This window comes from Microchirus variegatus, assembly GCF_963457635.1.
Source record: "Microchirus variegatus genome assembly, chromosome: 4".
NCBI classification, from domain to species: domain Eukaryota; kingdom Metazoa; phylum Chordata; class Actinopteri; order Pleuronectiformes; family Soleidae; genus Microchirus; species Microchirus variegatus.
Window position 1 is genome coordinate 14,209,343 of NC_139805.1, and position 22,238 is coordinate 14,231,580.

At 39.6% G+C, this 22,238-nt stretch overlaps 1 protein-coding gene across 1 annotated transcript in view; it reads right to left on the reverse strand.

Annotated features, from left to right (window-relative positions):
- The window catches only part of p3h2 (prolyl 3-hydroxylase 2), a 57,720-nt gene extending 36,941 nt beyond the window's left edge, over window positions 1–20,779 (reverse strand). Inside the window, exon 1 of the mRNA XM_083888734.1 lies at window positions 20,327–20,779. Coding sequence (XP_083744860.1) covers window positions 20,327–20,752 — 426 coding nt within the window. The 5' untranslated portion in view covers window positions 20,753–20,779. The remainder of the gene's footprint in view (window positions 1–20,326) is intronic.
- Window positions 20,780–22,238: the final 1,459 nt, after the last annotated feature.

A 22,238-nucleotide genomic window follows, 5' to 3' on the forward strand; every position in this document is an offset into this window, starting at 1 on the left:
GCTCTCATTTGTTCTTTGTTAAAATTGTAACCTTTCCTTGCCTCTACTGTTGGGTGCAGACTAATGGAAACCAACTGAGTCCAAGTCTGTCCATTTGGTTTTCATTCCATGCCAAATTAAAGAAAGGGTAAAACTCGATGTCTCAGTGATTGGCCTATTTAGATAATCTGAGCTATCCTAAGTGCAGAAACTAAGTCCAGGCTTGAAATGACAGCTAGGGAAAATGAGAATGAGGGATGTAGGAGGAAGTTGGCGCAGATGTGGATTGTTTGTTTATAATCTATTTGTATGTCTTTTTTTTAACTTAGTTTACACTCCATTTCCTGCTGTGGCAATTCCAGCATGGCCACACACTGAGAGACCCACTGTATTCTCACCTGTTTTTCTGTGTGTCACATTATGTGTGTACGTATACTCATGATAGACTCAAACTCAATGCACCTTTATGAGTAAGACTCAGAAATAATGCTGTTTTGCAGCATTGTTTTTGGAGGCATGAAAAAGGAAGTACAATTTACACTTGACAGAACAAAAATAACCAGAACAGGTTATACTATATAAATACTGACATTTTTAGTGTTCTTTCTTAGTGGCTATAAATCACAGAGGAAAAACAGACGCATCCCATAATAACACCAGCACCTGAGGCAATATCAGAGCACATCAATTACCACCCTGCAAAAGATCTTATCACCAGTGGAGATAGACCCTGAACTCCTAACAAAAAGCATTTTACAAAACAATAAATATGACTCACTCCAGATATGATCAAACTTTTCCACACAAATATCACAATTACATGCACAATATAATCAGTGTGAAAAGTTGCATAGTTTACTGCCACACACTCAGCTCTGTGCAGGAGTATTGACTGAAGCCGACAGCGATTTAAACTAAATGCTTACATCTGTGTAGCCATACCAGTTCAGCTCACCATCTTAGTTTAAATAACATTTGCAACTGCAGCACCTTAATCCTGCATATTAGCCATCTGTTCAGCAATTGATTTAACTAAAAATCAAAAAGAAAATGTTAAATTAAATTCACTTAACCATAAGTGTTAATGTGAGAGTGAACTGTTGTTGTCTCTATATGTTGGTCCTGCGAAGAACTGGCAACATGTCCAGGGTGTACCCCACCTTGTACCTTATGTGAGCCGTGACCATCATGTAGAAAATAAAGCTGTAGAAAACAGATGGATGGATGCATGGCTGCCCTCATTGTATGGAGATAACTAAACGTCAAGGTTTTTTATTAAAATCTGCATTACTATGGAGAATTTGCAAGTTCTCTCTTTCTTTGTGTTTTTTCCAGTTACTATGGTTTCTTCCTCCAGTCTAAACACATGAAGACTGGAATTAGGTTGATTAGAGACTAAATTGCCCCTAAGTTTGTGTGAATGGTTGTTTGTCTCTGTGTGTTGGCCCTGTAGGTCTCGTGTCTGAAGGCTGACTTCTCTTCTGTGTGTGTGTGTGTGTGTGTGTGTGTGTGTGTGTGTGTGTGTGTGTGTGTGTGTGTGTGTGTGTGTGTGTGTGTGTGTGTGTGTGTGTGTGTATATTTAAAGACCAAAATATCTGAAAACATGAATGGAAATCAATCAGGTTGTTGTTGCGATACATCAAAATGTTAGACTATCATCAAATTGGCATTATGACTTAGTAAGCTAAGTTGCTTGTGTGATCTTTTTTAATTGTCGGTCTTAAAATCTAGGGGTAAATACAGTGAAAGTGTAAACAGTGCAAACTGTTACCGCCTACGGACACTGAAGCTTGAAGTTTGGAATGGAGAAAGGTGGGAGAGATGTGTTACTGTGGCTCATGTGTTCCACCTGCATCGACATCCATGCCTTTGTGTGGGGTCTGCCATGTGTATACCTCAGGCGGGAGATTGTTTGAGTGTCTGTGTGCTCATGCATGAGTGTGTTGTATCCGCACGTCCACCCATGTGTGCTGCAATCACTATTGCTGGTGTTGAGAGCTTACAGACTCTTCTGTCTAATTGAGCAGGGAGAATAAACAATGATGAGTGTTGACTTAAACACTCTCACATTTAAATTTGTGCCTGTTCACTCCTCTCAACCTCCGCAGCAACGTATTCATAAGAAGACACAGAATCCAGTTTTTCTTCTGCCAAACAACACAACACAGACTAAGTGGATCTTTTCTTCCAAGAGTCCTGAACATTTAGACTCCGGCAGCTTGGACACTCTCTGTTCCACTTATAAACTTATTTTCAGGACTGTGACTTTGGCAGGAAACAACGCCAGCTACCACTTAAAATATTTTACAGAGAGGCTTCTGGACCACAGCAGCTTTTAAAGCCCTGGCAAGTATTTTGAGATGTTTATTGGATCCATGTCTGTAAATACAGAGCAAGGTGAGAGACTGAAATGTCTCAGTTTCAGGTCTGGACACCACACCGGTACACTACTGTGAGGAAGTGGTTTGGCAAAGATGGACAGACAGGAGGTCAGGAATTAGATGTGTTCATTATACGAAGCCCGTTTCTCCTCTGCAGAGGAGTCCAGTCGGCCAACATCTGTCTCTGTTTTACTAACACCGCTATCACAGATACTGAATTATGAAATAGTCTGTATAATGTCTGAAAGCACAGCTGGTTGGAAACAAAATTAACACTGAGAAAAAAACAGTGGGTTTATGAACACTATAAGATGTGAGTGCACCACACAAGCCAGCGGAATCCGGGCTGAAATCAATGCTTTCCGACATGAAAATCCATCTCACCAACTTGTGCACATTTTAAGTATGCCCAGTTCAGGAGGCTTTCCATGGTCAAGTTTTGATTAGGCCCTACGTACAAAGAGACCTCTGTGTCAGCTCTCAGAAAAACAATAGTAAAACTGATATGATAAAAATTCTTTAATAAATACTTCAGTCTCAAGTGTCCTTGCGTAAACTCTTCAAGCAGCCATTAAAAAAAAAAATTAAACAACATGATGACTCAACAGAGGATCATTATTCCATAAGTGGGATTCTTTGAGGCTGACGTAACAACCACTGTGAACACAACAGACCACATGATGGGAGAATATAAAAAAGTCCTCTGAAGCTTGTGACTTCATGACCTCAGCACATTCTCAGGCTGAATGAATAAATGTGTGCCTGTAGAAGCTTGATATAGATTCATTTTGAAAACTTCCAGACTGATATTCTTCCCATGCACACGTTGATGTCAACATCCTGAGAAGTTGCTAAATGAAAGGGGAAATGAAGAGCGGGGAAAAGTCTGACACTGAACTTGGACAAAGCTCAGACTGTGACTCAGGAGGCTCATAACCCAACATTTGAAGATACACACAGCTAATACTGAAATTAGCTTTGAAAGATTTCCACCTTAGTCTCTTGGCTTCATCGTCTTTCCAAACTCCCTGAGTTTCCTATGATGTGGTTAAAATACTATAATTATTTTCCCACAACATCTTTTCACTAGAAGAAAATCTCCCCTCAGGTTTTGGGTGTAACTCTGCAGGGGGAGCATTATTAAGTCTTTCTAGGGAGGAGAAGAAAATGACATAATGATATTTTTACTAAAGTACTGGCCATAGTGGCCAGAGTTCACCCCACCCAAATGCTTAACAGGAGGCCCTTGGGCACAAGAGGGACATTTTTTCCTTAACTTCACAGCACCCTGCAAGGCTAATTACCCTTTGAAGAAACCTTGTGTGACACACAGCAGGCTTGACCAAACTAATGTCGAGATGTTTAATTAATACCATCATAGGAGGAAACACAGATCTGGACTGCAACAAAGGACTTTTTAGATTCAAACCATTAGTAGACTATTTGGATAATAACAAACTGTCACTTTTTATCTAACAGTTGAATATCTGCTCGAACTTTGGCAAAACAGTTCATACTCAAACATTAACCTTCACTCCCCTCTGGAACTCCCTCCCCACACACATCAGTGAACTGTACCAATCATTTAACATATAAAAAACAACTCAACTCCACCTTGTAAGAACTGGCTTCTTTCTTTTTGTGTTTGTCATTTAAATGCTCTGCATTTGAATATGTATGTTTTCTAATGTTGTAGTTTCACTGAGCATCTGCGGTGCCAAGAGCAAGTTAGGTTCGGTGGATCTAATGGCATCAGAGGAGGGATCACACACACACACACAAGTCTCTGTGGTCACATTTGTATATGTGTGTAAGTGTGCAACTCCCAGCAGAGGTAGGTGGAAAGTGCGATAACTCAATTTCAAAAAATTATGTTGTCCAGCTCCACAACGTGAAAAATGTGCACAATGTCATAGCTGACAATTGTCAACAATTACATTCCTTGGCAAATGTTTGTGGTCATGCAAGGTCGACTGCATGAGAGACATCCTAGGCAAAAGGTTTTAACAGCATGAGATCAGTCAGGGAAGGTGTTTAATTGTTTTAATAGCAACCTGATATATGCGTGAACAGAGATTTCAGTCTATTTTATTTGGGAAGGTTCATATAATTGTTGTGCATTAATCAATGTGTGTCAGCACTTTTTTCAGTGCTTTTGCTTTGCACAGCTGTTTGGTAAAAGCCACTCTCTATTTGAGTTTATTCAGGTTGACTTAATGTTGGGCTAAGACTATTTTAATGGCCAATTACTTTGTGGATGTTTAGTTCAACTGCACAAAAACCTGTTCACAGTTAGCAAACAATGCCAGACTATCATTAGGACATGTGCTTTGATCAATTACTGCGAAAATTTGTTTTTTAGTGTTGTTGTCTTGGACACCGCTTTTCCAGTGGTTCACTGCCAAAAATCCCAGGGCCTCACTGATAACAGAACGGAAAACATAAGGTCTGACTCTGAACAGATGATATTTAAGATCTGTGGAGTAGATGGATTCAAAACAATTTTTTCCTTACCAAATAAGAAACTTCAATGTTAAAGCTGTTATATTAATTTATCCTCAACAAAAGTGTTTCCTCTTGTCCAGACCAAAGTCGTCCCACACACAGCTGCTCGGGTTACAGAGCAAATGACTGATTTGCAATGTGTTTCCTTTTCTTTTCCTGTTACAAAGTGGCAATCATCCAGCCTTAAACATTGGCCTGTACCCTTATAAAATACTACATCAGTGCTGCATAATGGATCTAAGGTAATCTGGAGTTGTCGATTCAAAAAACTGACCACATCAATCATATGTAGAAATCTAGAAGGAAGAAAAAAGGTTGAAAGAGATATTTCCATTGAGTCACAGCTCAGATAACAGGATGCCCCCAGGGGAGCAGAGGAAATCCCCAGCAAAATGAAGGGAAAAAACACCCCCAGACCTCCCAAAGCAAAGTTTACTGGATACATCTACTACTGCCACTATCAGACTCTGAACCAGTCATTTCCTCAGCTTGACAAATGCCTTGTAAAAATGCATTTAAACAAGAAGATGTGATGAAATAAGAAAGAAATACATCATAATTGTTGGTGTGGGTTCCATAAAAATCTGACTGACTTCATTTCCTCAGCGTTCACAACTGGCTCCCACTCAGCCACTGAGAAGGAAACCAAACATATCTTTGCTTGTCTCGTATCCCTTCCTCCGTTCATGGAGGATGGAGTTGGAGATGTGACATGGCATTCAACCACGCAACCTCCACCCACAACTGCTGTTTCCATTAACTTCATTAGCCGCCAACTGCAATCCACAGACAAAATATTTAAACGACAGCTCTTTGTTTTGGGTTTCACTGCGGGCTACAATACCAGGAATAGTGAGGAGGAGTAACGGCTGGAAACTGGCACGAGACGGGATAATGACATAAAGCCTCATAAAACCTGAACTACACCATCGCATCATTGGAAAAATGAACTCACCTGACATGTTGTGATTTACACAGGAGACATAAAGGAGGCTTCTGTAAGAATCAGAAAACATCCTAATAACATAAGGGGCAGTTTTTCCAAAACACAACCTCTATAATACAAAGCAGGGAGTGACAATCATGAGCCTAAACTTTTACTAAGCATTCCACATAGGTATACACCAGCTGGTCTTTGAAAGAGGGGAAGCTCATTTCAGGCCCATTTGGCCCCACAAACAAACAACTGGAACAAGATACTTATGTAAAACTGAAACAAGGAAATGGTATAATAGTGTTTTTATTAACAGTGTGTAATGAGCTATAATCACCAATCAAATAACACACAACAGGCTGTTATGTGTTTCTACATTCATAATACTCAAATACTCATAATAATCAATTCTGCTCTGGATACACCGGTTATCCACATAACCTCAGTGTTTTAGAGCCCCCAAAACAAAGACATTTAAAAATACTGCTGGCTCCATTTTCCTTTGAAAACTTGGCTTTTAGTCTAGACAAGCCAAAAAAAGGAGACATTTGGGAAAGATGATGATGATGCAGTTACTCACTTTCACTTCCTGGCTGGTTCTTTTCAGCCACGGCAACAACTATCAGCTGTGAATTACAAGCTCCTTTAGCAGTTTCACCTTCTCATCCCTCTAATAATAGACACCCTAGGTCTTACTTTTCAGAGGAGAGTCATGTGATATACTGTCTGCTTTTGGTATATTGTACCAAATTGTAGTGTGTCTGTGTGTCATGGCCTAGGGGAATGACGAAGCAGTTGAAACAAAGGTGAAGGTGATTAGAGAAAGAGTAGTCATGATTGAAAGTATGCGGAGCAGGGGTTTCTTCCCGAAGACTTAAGTGTGACACTGGTTATCCATTATCTGGACATTTTAAGTCAAGTAACAATGACTGATGACTACAGCAAAGACCTTTGAACATTCCACAGTTAATACATCATCATAAGCCAATCATCAGAATAAACTGCATATGTTGGCCACTAACTAATTAAAGATACTATAATTCAGTTTGGAATGACGGCTGATGAGTCAACAAAATTTAAGCATGGAAATATTAAATAAATGTGAGTAAATGTGTTATCATATTTTACAGAAATATAAACTTTGTCACATCTTAGATGTTATGTTGTTAAATCAAGTGCTTTTAAACCCCCCGAGGAAAATGTGATGACGTTGGTTCTGATTCACACTCTGGAGAGACTCGCACATCTTTATATGGTTTGATGCCTCATCAGTTTTGCATTTATATTCGCTCACATGTTCTGAATTTAAGAGAGTTTTGAATAAATTGGACATGTTTATTATGAATGTGGCTCATCCGTATAACTATGAAGAGCATTGATCACAGACAGAATCCATGTTGGAAAATCTGTGATTGCATGAAGTGCATCATTGATTCCACATTTAAGTCAAATCACATGAGCTAATCTTGCCCATGCAGTGATTTGATGCCTGAGGCCAACTTATCGCCTGTGCATCCCATTACTGAGCCTCTCTGCTATTCCTCTCACTCCACACACATGCAGCATGAGCTGAGGCCTCCTATGGGCTGACACTGCACTTCAACCTCACCGCGTACAGTAGAAGCATGGAAAACATGAAACGCAGTGGCTTCACTATAAGAATGACATGCTTACACTTAACTGAAACCACACCGCAAACTGGCAAGTGAGAGGAAAAAAAAGACTTCTGTGATGGAGCAGCTGTGAGCACAGAACCACACACGAGTCCAAGAGTGAGAATGAGGCGCTTGCTTTATAGAGGGAGCTTCCTCATTGGGAAAGTTAATTTAGCTAAACTGCAGTGCTATTTAAAATGATTCCTCAATAAAAGAAGGTCCTGTTTTTTATGAAAACAAGTCAAACTAGAGCCAGAAGTGGCCTGGTGTTCACAGGATATTAAAAGCTGTCAAGACAAGGAAACAAATTGCCCAGGAATGAGCTGCTATGACATTCAGTGTCTGTATCTGACTGGATCTCTATCACAAAAAGAAAAGGGTAACATCTGATCCAAAAACCCAGGCTGTATTTGTAGGAGCAGAAGGTTGGTTATACAGTTGAATCATTATGCTTTTGAAATAGCTGGTTATTACAGGAAGGTAGATGCATCAGCACAAATAAGCTGTGAACAGATTGGTGGTTAAAAAGATGTAATAACTGCATTCAACTGCTAAAAGTATCAGCAGATAATGTTGTGATATTGGTATCTGCAATGGTATCAAGCCATCTATTGCATTGTCACTTTAATCTACACTATGGAATAACTCAATGCAAGATTTTCCCACTCAAACTGTTAATAACAAAGGATGGCTGTTTATCCTCCATGATGTCATTTCTGCACAGCACTACAATGGTCCTACTGTACAGAGATTCATACAGTATTCCTCTCTTTCGTCCCAATCGAAGTCAATTACAGACTCTCCTGAGGAATTAACCACTCATTTCCTCAGTATGACACAGACTCAACAGTCAGTTTACTGCCCAAACCATATAAAATTCCTCTTTGATGAAGAAAAGCTATAGGCCGCCACATCACAGAGCAGAAAGCCTCTCATTGATTCTGTTATCCCCGCTGCTGCCTGGAAACCAAACTTCAAGGTGAACTACTGCACTTCAGTTTCATTCATCTGGAGACTTTCCTGTCGAGGCAGTCGTGACAAACTGATGGTGGATTTTCTTCAACATTGTAGCTGGGTTGACATTCCACATTTTAAGAAGATGTGTGTATACCATAGTTAAAACTAAGGAATTCACTAAATTACACGACAAACCTTGTGATTGATTTAAGCTTTGCCAGGGAAAACAAAAACACCAAACTCTCACAAACATTGACCATGAAGATATTCGAAGGATTTAACAACTATGATTAACCCAAACCACTTTGTACAGCCTTATTTAGACCATTAAATGCAAACATGTTGTGCCTTTACAAGAGCTACGGGTTTGCCAGCAAAGCAACATGAGAGGAAATATCGGAGTCACGTGGATGTCTAACACGTCAACAGCACTTTAGGGCTCCACGGAAAAATGTAAAGTCCTCTCGGGAGGCCGTCTAAACCTCACAGTATTCAAATTCAGCGTATGTACTGGAAAGAAGAAGCTGATGTGATGGTTTAAGTTTCTAAGAAAACTCTGGGGACACATCCACATGTCAACAAATAGCAGGATGTACAGCATAACAGTGAGAATCTGAGGTGGTTGTTTGACAGATGTTCTGATAGGGATGTTACAACCACAAAGCTTAATTCAAAAAACGCACCGAGATAAGAATACTGCCGCAGCAGCAGGGCCTCTTTGTTTACATTGCTTCACCGTTTAACAGCACTATGACACATCAGTGTATTTTAAGTTTTAAGACGCAATCATGACTATTGCCAGCAGTACACCATGTGGTGTCTGTGATTGTAAATACGATTAAAAGTTAAAAGACTCTTCAGAAAGCAGTGGGATAATTATTTTTACAGGACCGTTTGAACTGAGTTTTATTATTGATTCAGTGCATTTTTATTATATTAACTTGGCCCTTGTTAAAATAACAATACATTTGATACCAACTCTTGCAGCTGTAATTCGGGTTTGTTGGAGGATTACCGCATGACTGCAACACAGCAAACATAAACACAGCTTTAGTTTCCAAAACAAACACAAATCTAATAATTATTACACTAAGAGTGAGTCAGTAAATATTAACAAAGATTACATTTGAAAGACCAGTTAAAGGGACACTGCATAGTATTTATGGGTTTATATAACCCAAAATCCACTTTTGTATACATATTATGTGCTCCTGCATTGTGTAGTCGCTGTATAATATTTTTTGTTTCATTTTCGTAGTGTTTCAAAAAGTCATGTAAAATAACATGGTCGCGGGCCACTGTTGCATTGCCACGACGCCATGTTTCTACGGGAGCCTGTATAGACAAACCCGAGAACAAATCGAGCGCCGAGACAAGGCTGAGATATGATCTTTTTACGTGTTTAGAATGGAGGACCACACGTATTTTACAGAGGATAAAGGCACACCAGTATCTGACCGTACGCCCACACCACGGAGAAAGACGACGAGGACGACATTTGACCGGCTGAGGATACCGTAGCGCTCAGGAAAGGGCGGGGGTGAGCAGAGGAGCAGTTCATTGTTGTAAATTTCAGCCTCTCCTCTAGATGTCACTATAAACTACTTACTTCACCTTTAAATACAACGTTGAATATAACGTAAATATGTCCATGTGGAAATGTAACAATGCAAAACAAGACTGGGCAACTGCTACTGTTCATAATCTATTTATAATACTATGCAACTTTAAAGCATGGCAAAAGTTTGAAGTCTTTGTACAAGGCTGGCGAGGACAGCATGGGACTTGTTTCGGACTTCCAGACACACATTCTGTAAATACCTCTGAGCTGGTATAAAGCACCTGAAGTATTTTGTCAATTCAATTAAGATGCCTGTAAGCCTTTTTGCTGACCATATCTACATACCAGAGGATAATCCATTTTCTTTTTAAATCTGGTCAGTGTCAGAAACAGAACAGGTTATTTATCTCAGCACAACTGATAAAAGAACAAAACAAGGCAACATCTATTATTTTATGATGAATTCCTATCGTTTCTGATGACCTATTCCGTATGATAGAGTTATTCACCATAACTAGAACAACAAACATGAGGCTTAAGCAAATCACATACAGTACAACAAAACATCTTCAAAGATAAAACAACAAATGATGGTAAACATGTTGCTCCGTCATACAAAGCAAACATGACCAGGGTGACATTGGATATCCTGAGCATGGACACCAAACTGCCTGTGAACTTAATAAAAATCTCTTTTCTCCATGTTGAATGCATCTCTGGCCTTGGCTGTGTCATCATGTTCATGATTACAGTGGGAGAAAGCATCTGTTTTCATACAGTATATTCCCTTGTCTCCACAAGTTGAATGATCACTTCTGCATGTAAATGATCAGAGGGTAATACGTTGTCTTTAAGTGACAGGTTGGGGGTTGTTTTCTCAAAATCACCACTGAGCCAAAATGTTTATTTGTCTGCAGGGGCACGACCACTGGGAGACTCTGTAGTCCCCTCAATGCTTTCCATAAACGGAACTTCCAAAAAAATGCACTTCCATGACTCATTACTAATTTGGCAAAAAGAGCTGAACATAAACATGCAGAGGCCAACTGTAAAAAACTGTTTGAGAATACACTATTACTTGGACCCGTTTTTGTAGCTGATGGCAGAATTCAGGGCCAGAGTAAGGACTTAGATACTCTGATGGGCCTCAGTAAGTAATGCAATTATTTTACATCTCCCTGAATGTTTAAAAGTGCAGAAGAGGACAATCCCACAGTTTCACCAATGAACAATAGGATGTGCGTGAACAATCCAACATGTCTGTGATAATCAGATTTACATTGAAATGCACAATGATTCCATTTAACTTTGCCAAAAAGAAACTCCATCCACATGTAAGACACTTAGGACTGACACAATATGGCAATTTTATGACCCGAAAAGGGGGGTGTAAGGGGGTGTTATTAATAAGCAGGTATAAGAAAAAGTACTTGTATTGTATATGGAAATAATAAATTGTGGTCTGTGTGTGACTCGTTTTCACAGACACACAAAAAAAGATATAATTATCGTGTTTAGAACTACTTTCCCCTGCCATCCAAAGTGGCCAGGAAATGTGTAAGTTAGTTGCTACAATAGATAGAATCACTAATAATTTGTTGCAGCTACATTTTAGCAGATGGGTAGAGAGATAATTAATTTCTTTTGACTCAGAAGTAACTCCTTATTTATCACTTGTCACCCTATTATTAAAGCCACCTGAAGAAAATTTGGAAAAAAGATTTACTCCTCCTGTTCAAGGAAGATCCTGGATTTACTGCAAAGATTCCTTAAGGACATTTGGCTCAGGATACTAGGAACGCATTTACCTTTGTATTTCATCTGATTAAATCACTGAATCACCTTCTGGAGGCTATATGATAAAAATAGCTTGAGTGAAAACTAAAACTACTTTTGTCTAGACACTCTAGATTCATATTTTTTTTATAACTGTCTCAGTTCAAAGTGGCTCTGTGAAATAATGTTTGGGTAAATTATTAATAACTGATAGTTTTCTTCCAGAAGTGATCTCATTGGTTCATCACCTGAGCCACAAAGAAAGATCTCTAAAGATGAAAAAACAATATTCAATATATATGTACTTAAGCACACATTCCAGCCTCAACCTCACTTTCTCCCTCTGCTGTCAAGCCCCCTTTGTTTAAGTAGACAAACCCCACGGCTCCTTGTGCCCAACACTGTTTAGCACTGCAGTTCATGGAGAACTAAACCAGATGTGGAGGCGCTACAAGGTCAGTGTCGGCCACAGGTCAGGTCAGCACGGGTTCATAAAAACTACTTTCTCCTGTCCTTGAACAACGTAACACTAACTATGTCTCTGCAGGGGATCTCATGATATGAAAATGCTGAGATCTAATGGCAAACATAAGCAATAGGTTATGCTTTGCTAAAATGAATTGTTCTTTGGCAGTTGCAGCCTGGAGGGAGGAAAAGGGGATGTGCAACTTGTGAACAGGCATCTTCACTATGCCAAACTTAACAATATACATTTGGGTGGAATCCTGACAACAGTGATATCGTTTTAATCATGGTATGAAATAAACAGATCTGTGGTGCAACATTTATAATGGAGGACAGAAATTATGTGGCGTAACACCAACTCTGGTCTTACTCTATTCACCGCAGACATTATCAACTATCGAACAAATAGCTTAACCACATAAGCACATATTTACCACAGAGTCACCATAGTAATAGCACACTTGAGGTTGCCGACAGCTTGCAGTGCTTGTGACTTGCTTATGCTTGTCATTAGATCTGGATAAACAATCAACACTTGTAATTGCATTTCACAGGAACCAGCTGCTGGGTCAAGAGAGCAAAAGAAAAAAAAACTGCCCCAAAAATGTGCACATTTCTAACTTCTGACAAAACCCTTGAAGGCACAGGATTGTTAATTTAAATATTTAAACAGTGTATCTTGTCCTGTCTTAATAAATTGCTGACTTCAGTTTATTCTATCTGGTTCAAGGACAAAACATCATTCATTTTTCACATGATTTGCTTAATTTAGTCAAACAACTCAAAATGGGTTGCGTATATTTCAAGTAACAAACTAGTTCTTTTTTCCAGTGTTACAACAGATTTGACCCCCTGCACCCTCTGTCTTCTTTGTGCTTTCCACACCTAAGCTTAGCTCACGACTTTCCACTTCCACGAAATGATCTGCTGAGAACAGGAGCAACATGAGCTGTTCGCACAATTTAGCCTAAAGTTGTGCAGAACAAGCCATGTGTGGGGGGGACATAGGACATCTTAGGAAAACTGAGGAATTTTACTCTAGGAGCGTAAAATCTGAGCAGTCCTGTCAAAATGTAGCACCATATGTGTAAAATACTTAAATAGGATGATCTTTTGCTCTCAGTCACTTCCCTCTACTATTTCAACAGTTATGTTTACTATACAGTATATAACAAAGCCCATAGGTGAATGAACGCCTGAGCTACAGAAATCGATGTCTCAATAAAAAGTTGTTTTTCTCTCAAATGAATCCACTGCAGATTTGACATGAAATTGCTCCTCGTTAATCTTTTGTTCTGTCACGATCGGTACAACCTGAGGTTTAGTTTTCTTCCCAGAAAAAGCTCTCAGTCAGTCTCTTTGTATTGTGCTTTCAGTCTCACTTGACTGAAAAAAAATACAAGACAAAAGATAAAAAAAAAAATATTTCCATTTGCACATAAAATAAAAAGATACAACATGAGATTCAGAAGTAATTTCTCTGTTTGTGCCCCTGCAGCAGCCAACACATAGTTCAAGTCGCTAGTGAAGCTTAACAGATGCCTGGCAAACTCCCGTTTTTCCATCCCAGCTTTGATTTCTCCTCACAGACACCCGGGAGTCTTTGGCCAGACTGATAATCACAAAACACAAAGAATAATACACACACACGCACACATAAGGAATCTGTAGTAGCAGCAACTGTCCTTGCCAAGGCTTCAAATAGAGAAAGACTAAAATGTACATATACAAACACGCATGAACATATAATCTATGCTGCTCTCCAGTTGGTTGGATTTCAGAAGTGAATCTTGGTCAAAATCCTCCCATTTGATAACTTGAGACATTGACAATCCATTAATTCAGATAAATATCTCAATTATTCAAAAATGAAGGTTTGGAACTTGAATTAAAAAGCCCTGCTCGTTGATTCTGGCTAATCTGCTGTTCCGTTTAAATTCAACTACACTTTTACAGATGCCAGGTCACAGCACCGTTTTGGTTGTTTTTAAGAGTCAATCCTTAACCAGCCTCCTTTCTCCTCCCCTGCAGCCATTTAACTGTTAATCAGGGCAAGAACAATATTGGTGTGTTACGCCACAGCACGCTCCAACATTCCTTTGGTGCGTTATCTGTTCAAATCCAGTGAAGCAGGAGACCTTTGGCACAGTCAAGTGCCACATTGTCTGGCCCTCGTCTGGGTCTGGATTGGAAGTCAGGAGAATAGTCAGAACACCAGTGCAGGTTTGTGGGAGACCAGCAAAAAGGATGGAGAGAATTATTTAGATTTATTAAAGCAAATGCAGCAGTGCAAACCTTTCTCAATTTTCCAAAATGTATATGATTTATATGATGAAGTAATGTTTATTTTTTTCGTGAGAAAGGTCTTGGAGTATTTGAATTTCAACAAAAATGTTAGAGCATCTTGGATCTTTTTTTCATTCTGCATTTTAAGCACAGACAATAACTTGAATGTTTCTGTAAGTCATTGAACTGACAGAACTACATCATACTTAATCTGTCAACAATGATTAGTGTCAATCAACTGATGAATTGCAGCATTAAAATTGAGGGAAGATACATTTGATTGCCCTGAAACCTAGTATATTAGCTTATCGTAGAGACGTTTAAATTCACCTGAAGCTATGCTTTATGTATCAAAAGAAATAAATTAATAATTTGTCAACGTGTCATATTTCTGTAACCACCATGAGTGAAGAGACAGCGTAAACAACCAAGTTCTACTGCCATCTAGTTCAGATTTACTCCCACTCCCACCAAGCTCTGGAACTCTAAATCTAACTTGGCGGTAAACAACCCACCTCCCTCTGAGCAAATGATGGAGTATTTGCTTGCTCTCACCAACCCAAAGACAGAGCTCAGACGCTCTGTGTTTGGAGCCTTCGATCAGCTGGAGGTGACAATAACATCTGTGATTTACATCTAAAGCAAAATAAACATGATGAGTTCTGTAAGAAATAGAAAAGAAGGAGAGGATAAGCAGCGATAAATCTGCCAGAGAAGAATTACAACATCAGCAGGTTTCTAAGGCCTTTTCCACACGTAGGTGGGTATTTTTGAAAGAGGAGTCTTTCCTCCTCCAATTTTGAAAACAATTCTGTCCACAAATGCCAAGTTCTCAAAAATTCTCTCTGTCCACATGAAAACACAAAAAAATGTTTAAAAAGAAAGCACACTAAGTGCTGCCAGCAAGCAGAGTCAACAAATAGCAAAATAACTGTGAAGCATTCTAACCGTTTTGACAAACAACAATGGTGTGCTGCAGTAAAGGAGAATCGCTAGTTTGGACAGACAAACAAAGTTAAGCTATTCCTCAGCATCACAGTGTAATAGAAAGTTAACAAAGCATTTGATGCAGTGACACAACACACCTCATGTAAACGAAACTTACAACACACACAGTGTGGCTTTAAAAGCCAAAAACCTCTATTTTCCCTGTCTTCACATCCAAAACACACAGAAAATTCTATGATTTCAAAATCCACCCAAGTCTGGACTGGGCTCAAGACTGTCCTAAGCTAAACTGTCACCTTTGAACATTGTGGTGTTTATCGAAAGAATATAATAATAGTACGGTTATTGAATCGTGTCTTCAAATCCCAGGACAAATGAACTTGTGCGAAAGCTGCTCTTCTTCTGCCAAATCTCTTCAATTTCAGCCCGGAGCCTGTATATATACAATCTTCCCTTATTGATGCAATATTTACATCAATGACTCCAAATGTCTAGTCTCAGAACAAGGAGTAAACTGAATGAGCCGAATTATTTTACTCCAGACTGGATCATTGTCAAAAATTTGATTTTTTTTTCTGGCAGCCTGGAGTCAACTGCCAGACAACCTTCATTACAGTCTAGTCATATGAGACGCACTGCATTATGACAACTGTGTATCTTACTCTGGGGTTCAGAACTGAGGCTCCTAAATACTTTGAATCTAATACTTAGATTAGGATGCCATCCTTGTTTTGTGATTTAAAAAAAAAAAAAAAGATTTTCCACATATAATATTTTGAAGATCACAACTCAAACAAAGCATCCTGAAATGACATCACTGCATTTTATTTAACAGCATGTTTCACTTGCACAAGTATGAGTAAAATATGATCATGTAATTTCATTGAGAATTATATTCAGTTTAGTGGCAGATATTTTATCTTGACCTTTATATTCCAGGCTGTGACTGACAACCACCTGATGGCCTTTGCTGGCTTTGCATGGTGATTCCTCACACATCTTATGCAGTTTTTGAGCTTTAAGGATTTTAAAGCAATAATATGGTGTAACTGTATAATTTATGCACATGTACCATATGGTTGCAGCCCATCGCTGCAGCTGTATATTTACACTGAGGAAACTTTACAAACCGAATAGTCGTGTGTTTTATACCGTTAGGAATTCACTCTGACATATCTGGCATCTACGGAAACTTTGGGATGTGCGCTCTGGAATTATGATAAAGGTTTTGTGGTTTTAAAGAATGTACACAGCACCCCTTTGTTATGACTGACTGGTAAGTGTGTCGGTCAGACAGAAGACTATCTTCTTCTGTATCTACTTTGGCTGTCTGATCAATCTGATCAATTTAGCATATTTTCATGGGGCAAAAGGCAGATTCTTAAAAGGAAAAACAGTTCTAAAGTTAGAAAAATACAACACCGCTTTCATGATTTCTATCGGACTGTCAGATTTTCATTCATATTTACTAAGACCCACATAATTCACTGAAACATAACTTGGGATAATAAGCACTACTTATATGTAGGGCTCAAACTCACAGCACAGTGATCTCTGTCAGATTAAGGATCTTTTTTTTCCCCTGAAGGCAGCTCAGGGCCTTATATTGCTTTGTGTGGGCAATGGTAGTGAGAGGTATGCTGTTGAATTGGACTACTCCTTATATGAGCACTAGCAGGGAATCAATTTATTGATGGAAGTGTGTCTGCCATCGCTATACTAGGTGGTGATATTCACATTCGCCATAGTTTAAGGTGGCAGCCAGTTGCTAGCATGGTGACCACCAATTTTAATCTTTCTACCGTGAAGATAAGATAGTAATCTCTTTAGCTGACAGAGCATATAACTGGTCTCCTTGTCAGTCCAACAAATGTATCAGCCTAGACTTTGCAATGTTTTTTGTCAATGTTGTCTTATTCTTCCATGAACTGGCTTGGGTGACACCCTCTGTCATTAGACCCTCAGGGCGGGAAAAACCACAAAAAAACATGTACAGGTGTGTTAATCCAACTTTGAGAAATTCAATTTGGTGCCATTTCAGTCAGACTAACATAATACTTCAGTGTTCTCTAATGTCATGTAAAGGTACTGACTGGCACAGATCACCAGAGGGACAAACATCCCCCTTTAATACCTGCAGATGTTGGCGTGTGTCTCTCTTTTTTTTTTAGAAAAGCAAACAGACCACAAAAGGAAAATAAAATATTTGCCAGGCTAAATGATGAGTGAGCTGAGGACATGCGCAGCAGCCTCAGCACGGAGGACAGTTGGTGACTGTGGAGCCTTTTCTTACACACCCAATGGCAGCGATATGCCAGAAAATGTCAGCAAGAGGGTGTGTGAGGCAGGAATGTTAAATACTGAAGGAACGTTATTTATTTTCACAAACACCACCAAACGCACCCATATCAACACACATATGATGGAGCTGCACGCACAAACACACATAAAAGACACTAATATGCATGAGTACACACTGTCTGGTTTGATGTGCTCTACTCAGCCTGGCCAATAGGAGGGCTCCACCTCAGCCTCTCCTTGCCCATGGTAAGATCAAAATAAAAGCTCCCATCCTTCATGTGCTGCCATGTACGTACTCAGCTCATTAAGATGTCAACACAAAGGAAATGCAAGGCACAGGGGAGACCAAATTAAAGAGCTGCTCCAACATTTAGTTGTTGGTTTTTTGTAAACAGTTCTGTAAGGAAAAAAAAACACAAATGTGCCACTTTTCTTTCAGATAGATGTCAGATAAATCAAAATGGGTTAGTCTGTATAAAACACATTATTTATAATATATTGACAGCTGGGTGACCCTCTTTGTCTAAGTATATAGCCATGTTTATGTCTAGACAGGAGTGCATGTACTTTTACGTCAGCTCTTAGTCTTTCTGTGCTGATTCAGAAAATAATTGAGAAATCATTTGCCCGCAGACAGGGACGATTAACTTCCCACAACTACTGAGAAGTGGAAGCTGTGTGTCATCACCCAGGCATTTTGAAAGTTGATCTGAAGTCTGCAGCAGACTGGGTCTCCGGTTCATGTAAGGAGATGAAAAAGGAATAATATTCATCCATGGCTTAAGGCTTTAGTTACTAATTTGAAGTCACCCCCTTCCCCCAAGTGTCCTGAAGTTGACCTTGACTGTGCAGCAGAGGTAACAAAGCAGATAAGACCGTTCCCAGTCATACAACTTATTGTACACCTGCATAGATACAGATTGCGATTTATAAAGCTCAAGTATCACCCTTTTCATCCGTTAGAGGTCCAACATAATAGTCTGCATATAGAGGGTTTGGGAAACACAAAAAGGCAAACAAACCCCTGCAAATATTGTTGAACAGATGTATAACATATATGCAGCTTCCAATTTTTGAAATAACTATGTGTGATGGGCATACTTTGATGATAGCAGACACATAAAACAGCAAATATTCTTACAATATGAAAGAAAAATCAAAGTTTCTTGCTCCCAGGAGACAAATACTACACCACAAAGCTGCACAGAGTCTGAATAAACAATTACATTTTGTTCCCCGCTCCTCTGTTTTATCTGTTGAACTTTCCCATGCTGAGTCATCTTCATGGGAAATGCCGTTTGTGTGTGAATGCAAAGTGAATGTGAATATTTCTAAACCAGCTAAGACTGAGAACTTGTGGCATTTTAGGGGAAGGAAAAAAGTCTACCTGAGCTTCAAAGTATTAACAGTCATCTCTTGCGGACATGTTGCCTGTTTTTTGACATATTGCATGTGGGATGGAGTAAAAGAAAACACTCAAAGAAAAACTGAAAAACATGTGTTAAAATGGACCAGGGCACACAGAGGAGTCATAAAAGACAAAAGGGCTGAAACAAGTGCACACACACACACACACATCTGCAGAGTGAATTGTCTGTGATTGGGTGACTGATCCTGTGAATTAGTCTAATGCCACACTGCTGCACATAGCTGCAGTCAGGACTAAACATTATCTTCATAATCACAAGAAGATTAACTGTAAAAAACAACAAAGGCTAGAGAAAGCACTCAAGGAGCACAAACCTCAGCCACGGCTGCTCAGTTTCCATATCTCAATCAACACCAACATCTAATGACTTCTTCCTTGGCCCGCAAACAACATTCCCAGAAAATCTCATCAAACTCAACGGTTTAATTGTTGAGTAAGGCTGCTCACAGCTTTGGCTTGACAACAGTTATTATAATATATCATAATATCATAAGTAGATGTTGCTGACACATCAACATCAACTGGCTTGTATATGTCAGAAAGCTTTTACTGAAACTACTGAATACAAATCAGGATCTGATCAGGACAAACAGAATCTAAAGCATGTCTATGGCCACAACCGAAACGTAACTGTCTAATCATTTAGCATGGTTAGGAGTCAATGAGCCAATATGGTGCTCGGTATTGGTCCAATACTGGTCAAAATCACTGGATCGGATATCCTAAAAGGAAAAGTGTAAACCCTAAGTAATATAAATACTTGCTGTAAGATATGTTCGCTACCACATAGATGTGAGCAGTATGTGAATGAAGCCTTCATGTCCACCACAAGCAAGGAATGTCTTAGTATCAGTTAAGTTGACATAAAAGAGTTAAAAGTATCCGATGAACTGATGTCAATATCGAAAGAAATTCAAGGTTCCGATATCAGTATTAGGCAGTGGGCACTAAAAACAACTAGTGAGCCCTCCCTAAACTGAAGGTTAAACTACACAGGAGTGAGGTGCTGGAGTTTTCTACAGCCATGTCTGTGAAATGCAGCTGCATAAACAGCTGATGAAGAATGTCACTGGAGGTAAGTGGACAACAATAGTCCACATTCAGACCCACCTTACTGATCCAAATGTAAACCCCCACCTCTCCACCTACCTTCTGATAAGCCATCTGGAGATAGTTGTAGGGAATCCTCCTTTGAAAGTCCTGTGCCACATCCTCGCTGACTTTGTGCATGGACTGTGAGCCAACTTGCTCCTCGATGCACCGGTTCATACACGCCGCTCTGCGGAGCACCACGTCGAAGAAGCGCAGGTCCGAGAAGGTCTCGTCAAACGGATGCTGGTCCTGGCACCGGAGCCGGCAGCGCACTCTGGTGTGCCGCAGCTCTGCGTGGCTGCTCAGCGCTGCCTCCATGTAGCGCACCACATTGGTGTGGTCGCCGCTGTAAAACGCCTGCACCGCGGTGTTGTATAAAAGGTCGTAAGGCTCCTGAAAGGCAGCTGCTGAGTAAGGCAACAGGTCGGCGGTCAGCAGCAGCACCACTGACAGGACAGCAGTCGGCCAAAGGTTTCCATCCATCCTCTGCTTCTGTTCAGACTGCGAGATCGGCCGTCAGTCAGCTCACACTGGTTTTACAGTCCATTTAAAAAAGTTGCTCTCTCACAGTGATACTCAGGGGCAGGGCGGAAAAAGCGCTACTTCAGTCAGGGACACACATTTTTGTTTTGTCCCCCCTGCGCTTCAGCTGACTCCTCCCCTGCAAGCGATGAATGGCCGGTCTACAACCAGCAGAGCAGTGGGGGAGTCACTCACTCACTCCTTCAGGGAATCTCTGAACACAGACACAGGAAAAAAAGACAAATGAGTACATTTCTATTCCAACAGCATTGTGATTAAAAAAATATCTTAATAATCCATTCAAGACATTTCATCTCATATGATGTTAAATGAGAAACTGGGTTAATTTAATTCATGCTCCATATTAGGTGACTATACAGAAAAGCCTGTGTCTGTATGAGAAATGACACCAAATACACAATAGTTGCAATCACAAAGCTTCAGAGAAACATGCCTTTTGGATAACTGTATATCTTAAGTCATATTGTATGATGAGCACAGCCCACGTTGAATAAACTAATAAATAATTAAATAAATGGATAGTTTGCAAACATCAATTTTGCTTATAATCAAATTAAACTAATATCTAGAAAGTGATGTATTTTTTTTCCATGTCATGGATAAAAACTGCCTCAAAGTTTCAGTGTGTCTTATAGGTGCTGTTCACTTAAAAGAGTATTGTCTCCCTCTGGAGGAAATTTGACTGACAGGCAGTTTATTGCTTTGATAAAACAGAATCTGTATTTCTTGCCTCTTGTATTACTGTGTAAGTGCTTTGACCAAACTTTGTTGCAACAAAAACTTCATTTTCTATTTTAATGAAATCTTTGAGAATAAAACAAATAGATTAACTTAAATGTTTTACTTTTATAATTATACCTGCGTTATTTCTTATTTCTTCTATGTATTGGCTATTGAATCACATTGACGGCTGATACATCATCAGAAACATAAAGGAGCACTGGTGTGAATCTATAATGACAAAAAGAAAAATAGATAATGGTATTGAAATAAACAGGTCATTTTCTAAAGACTAAAGAGTGTGGCCTGAATTTGTAAAACATGGACGCGTTATCCCTGGGTCAAATGAGCGAAACCAAGGTTCTAGGTTTAATTACATTAATTTTATTAGTCTCCCTTGGCTTGGTTAAAGGGCAATGCTGCACAGAATAACAACAGAAAACCCATGTGCAAGTAGACACAACCCACACACACGATGTACATTTTCCTCTATCCGTCTAAAGGCCTGTACATACTCAAAAGCAGATACGTTTGTTCTCTCCCCGTCTGGGAGTTCTTGCAGCTTGTTCTTGACACATCATCTCTCATACATTATTGCAGAGTATGTACAGGCCTTAAGAGTTTAACTAATAGAGGGATGAAAGTGTGTCTGTACCGGTTATGTCTGCACAGGGGAACCCTGTATCTCCTGCCTGACTTCATCAGA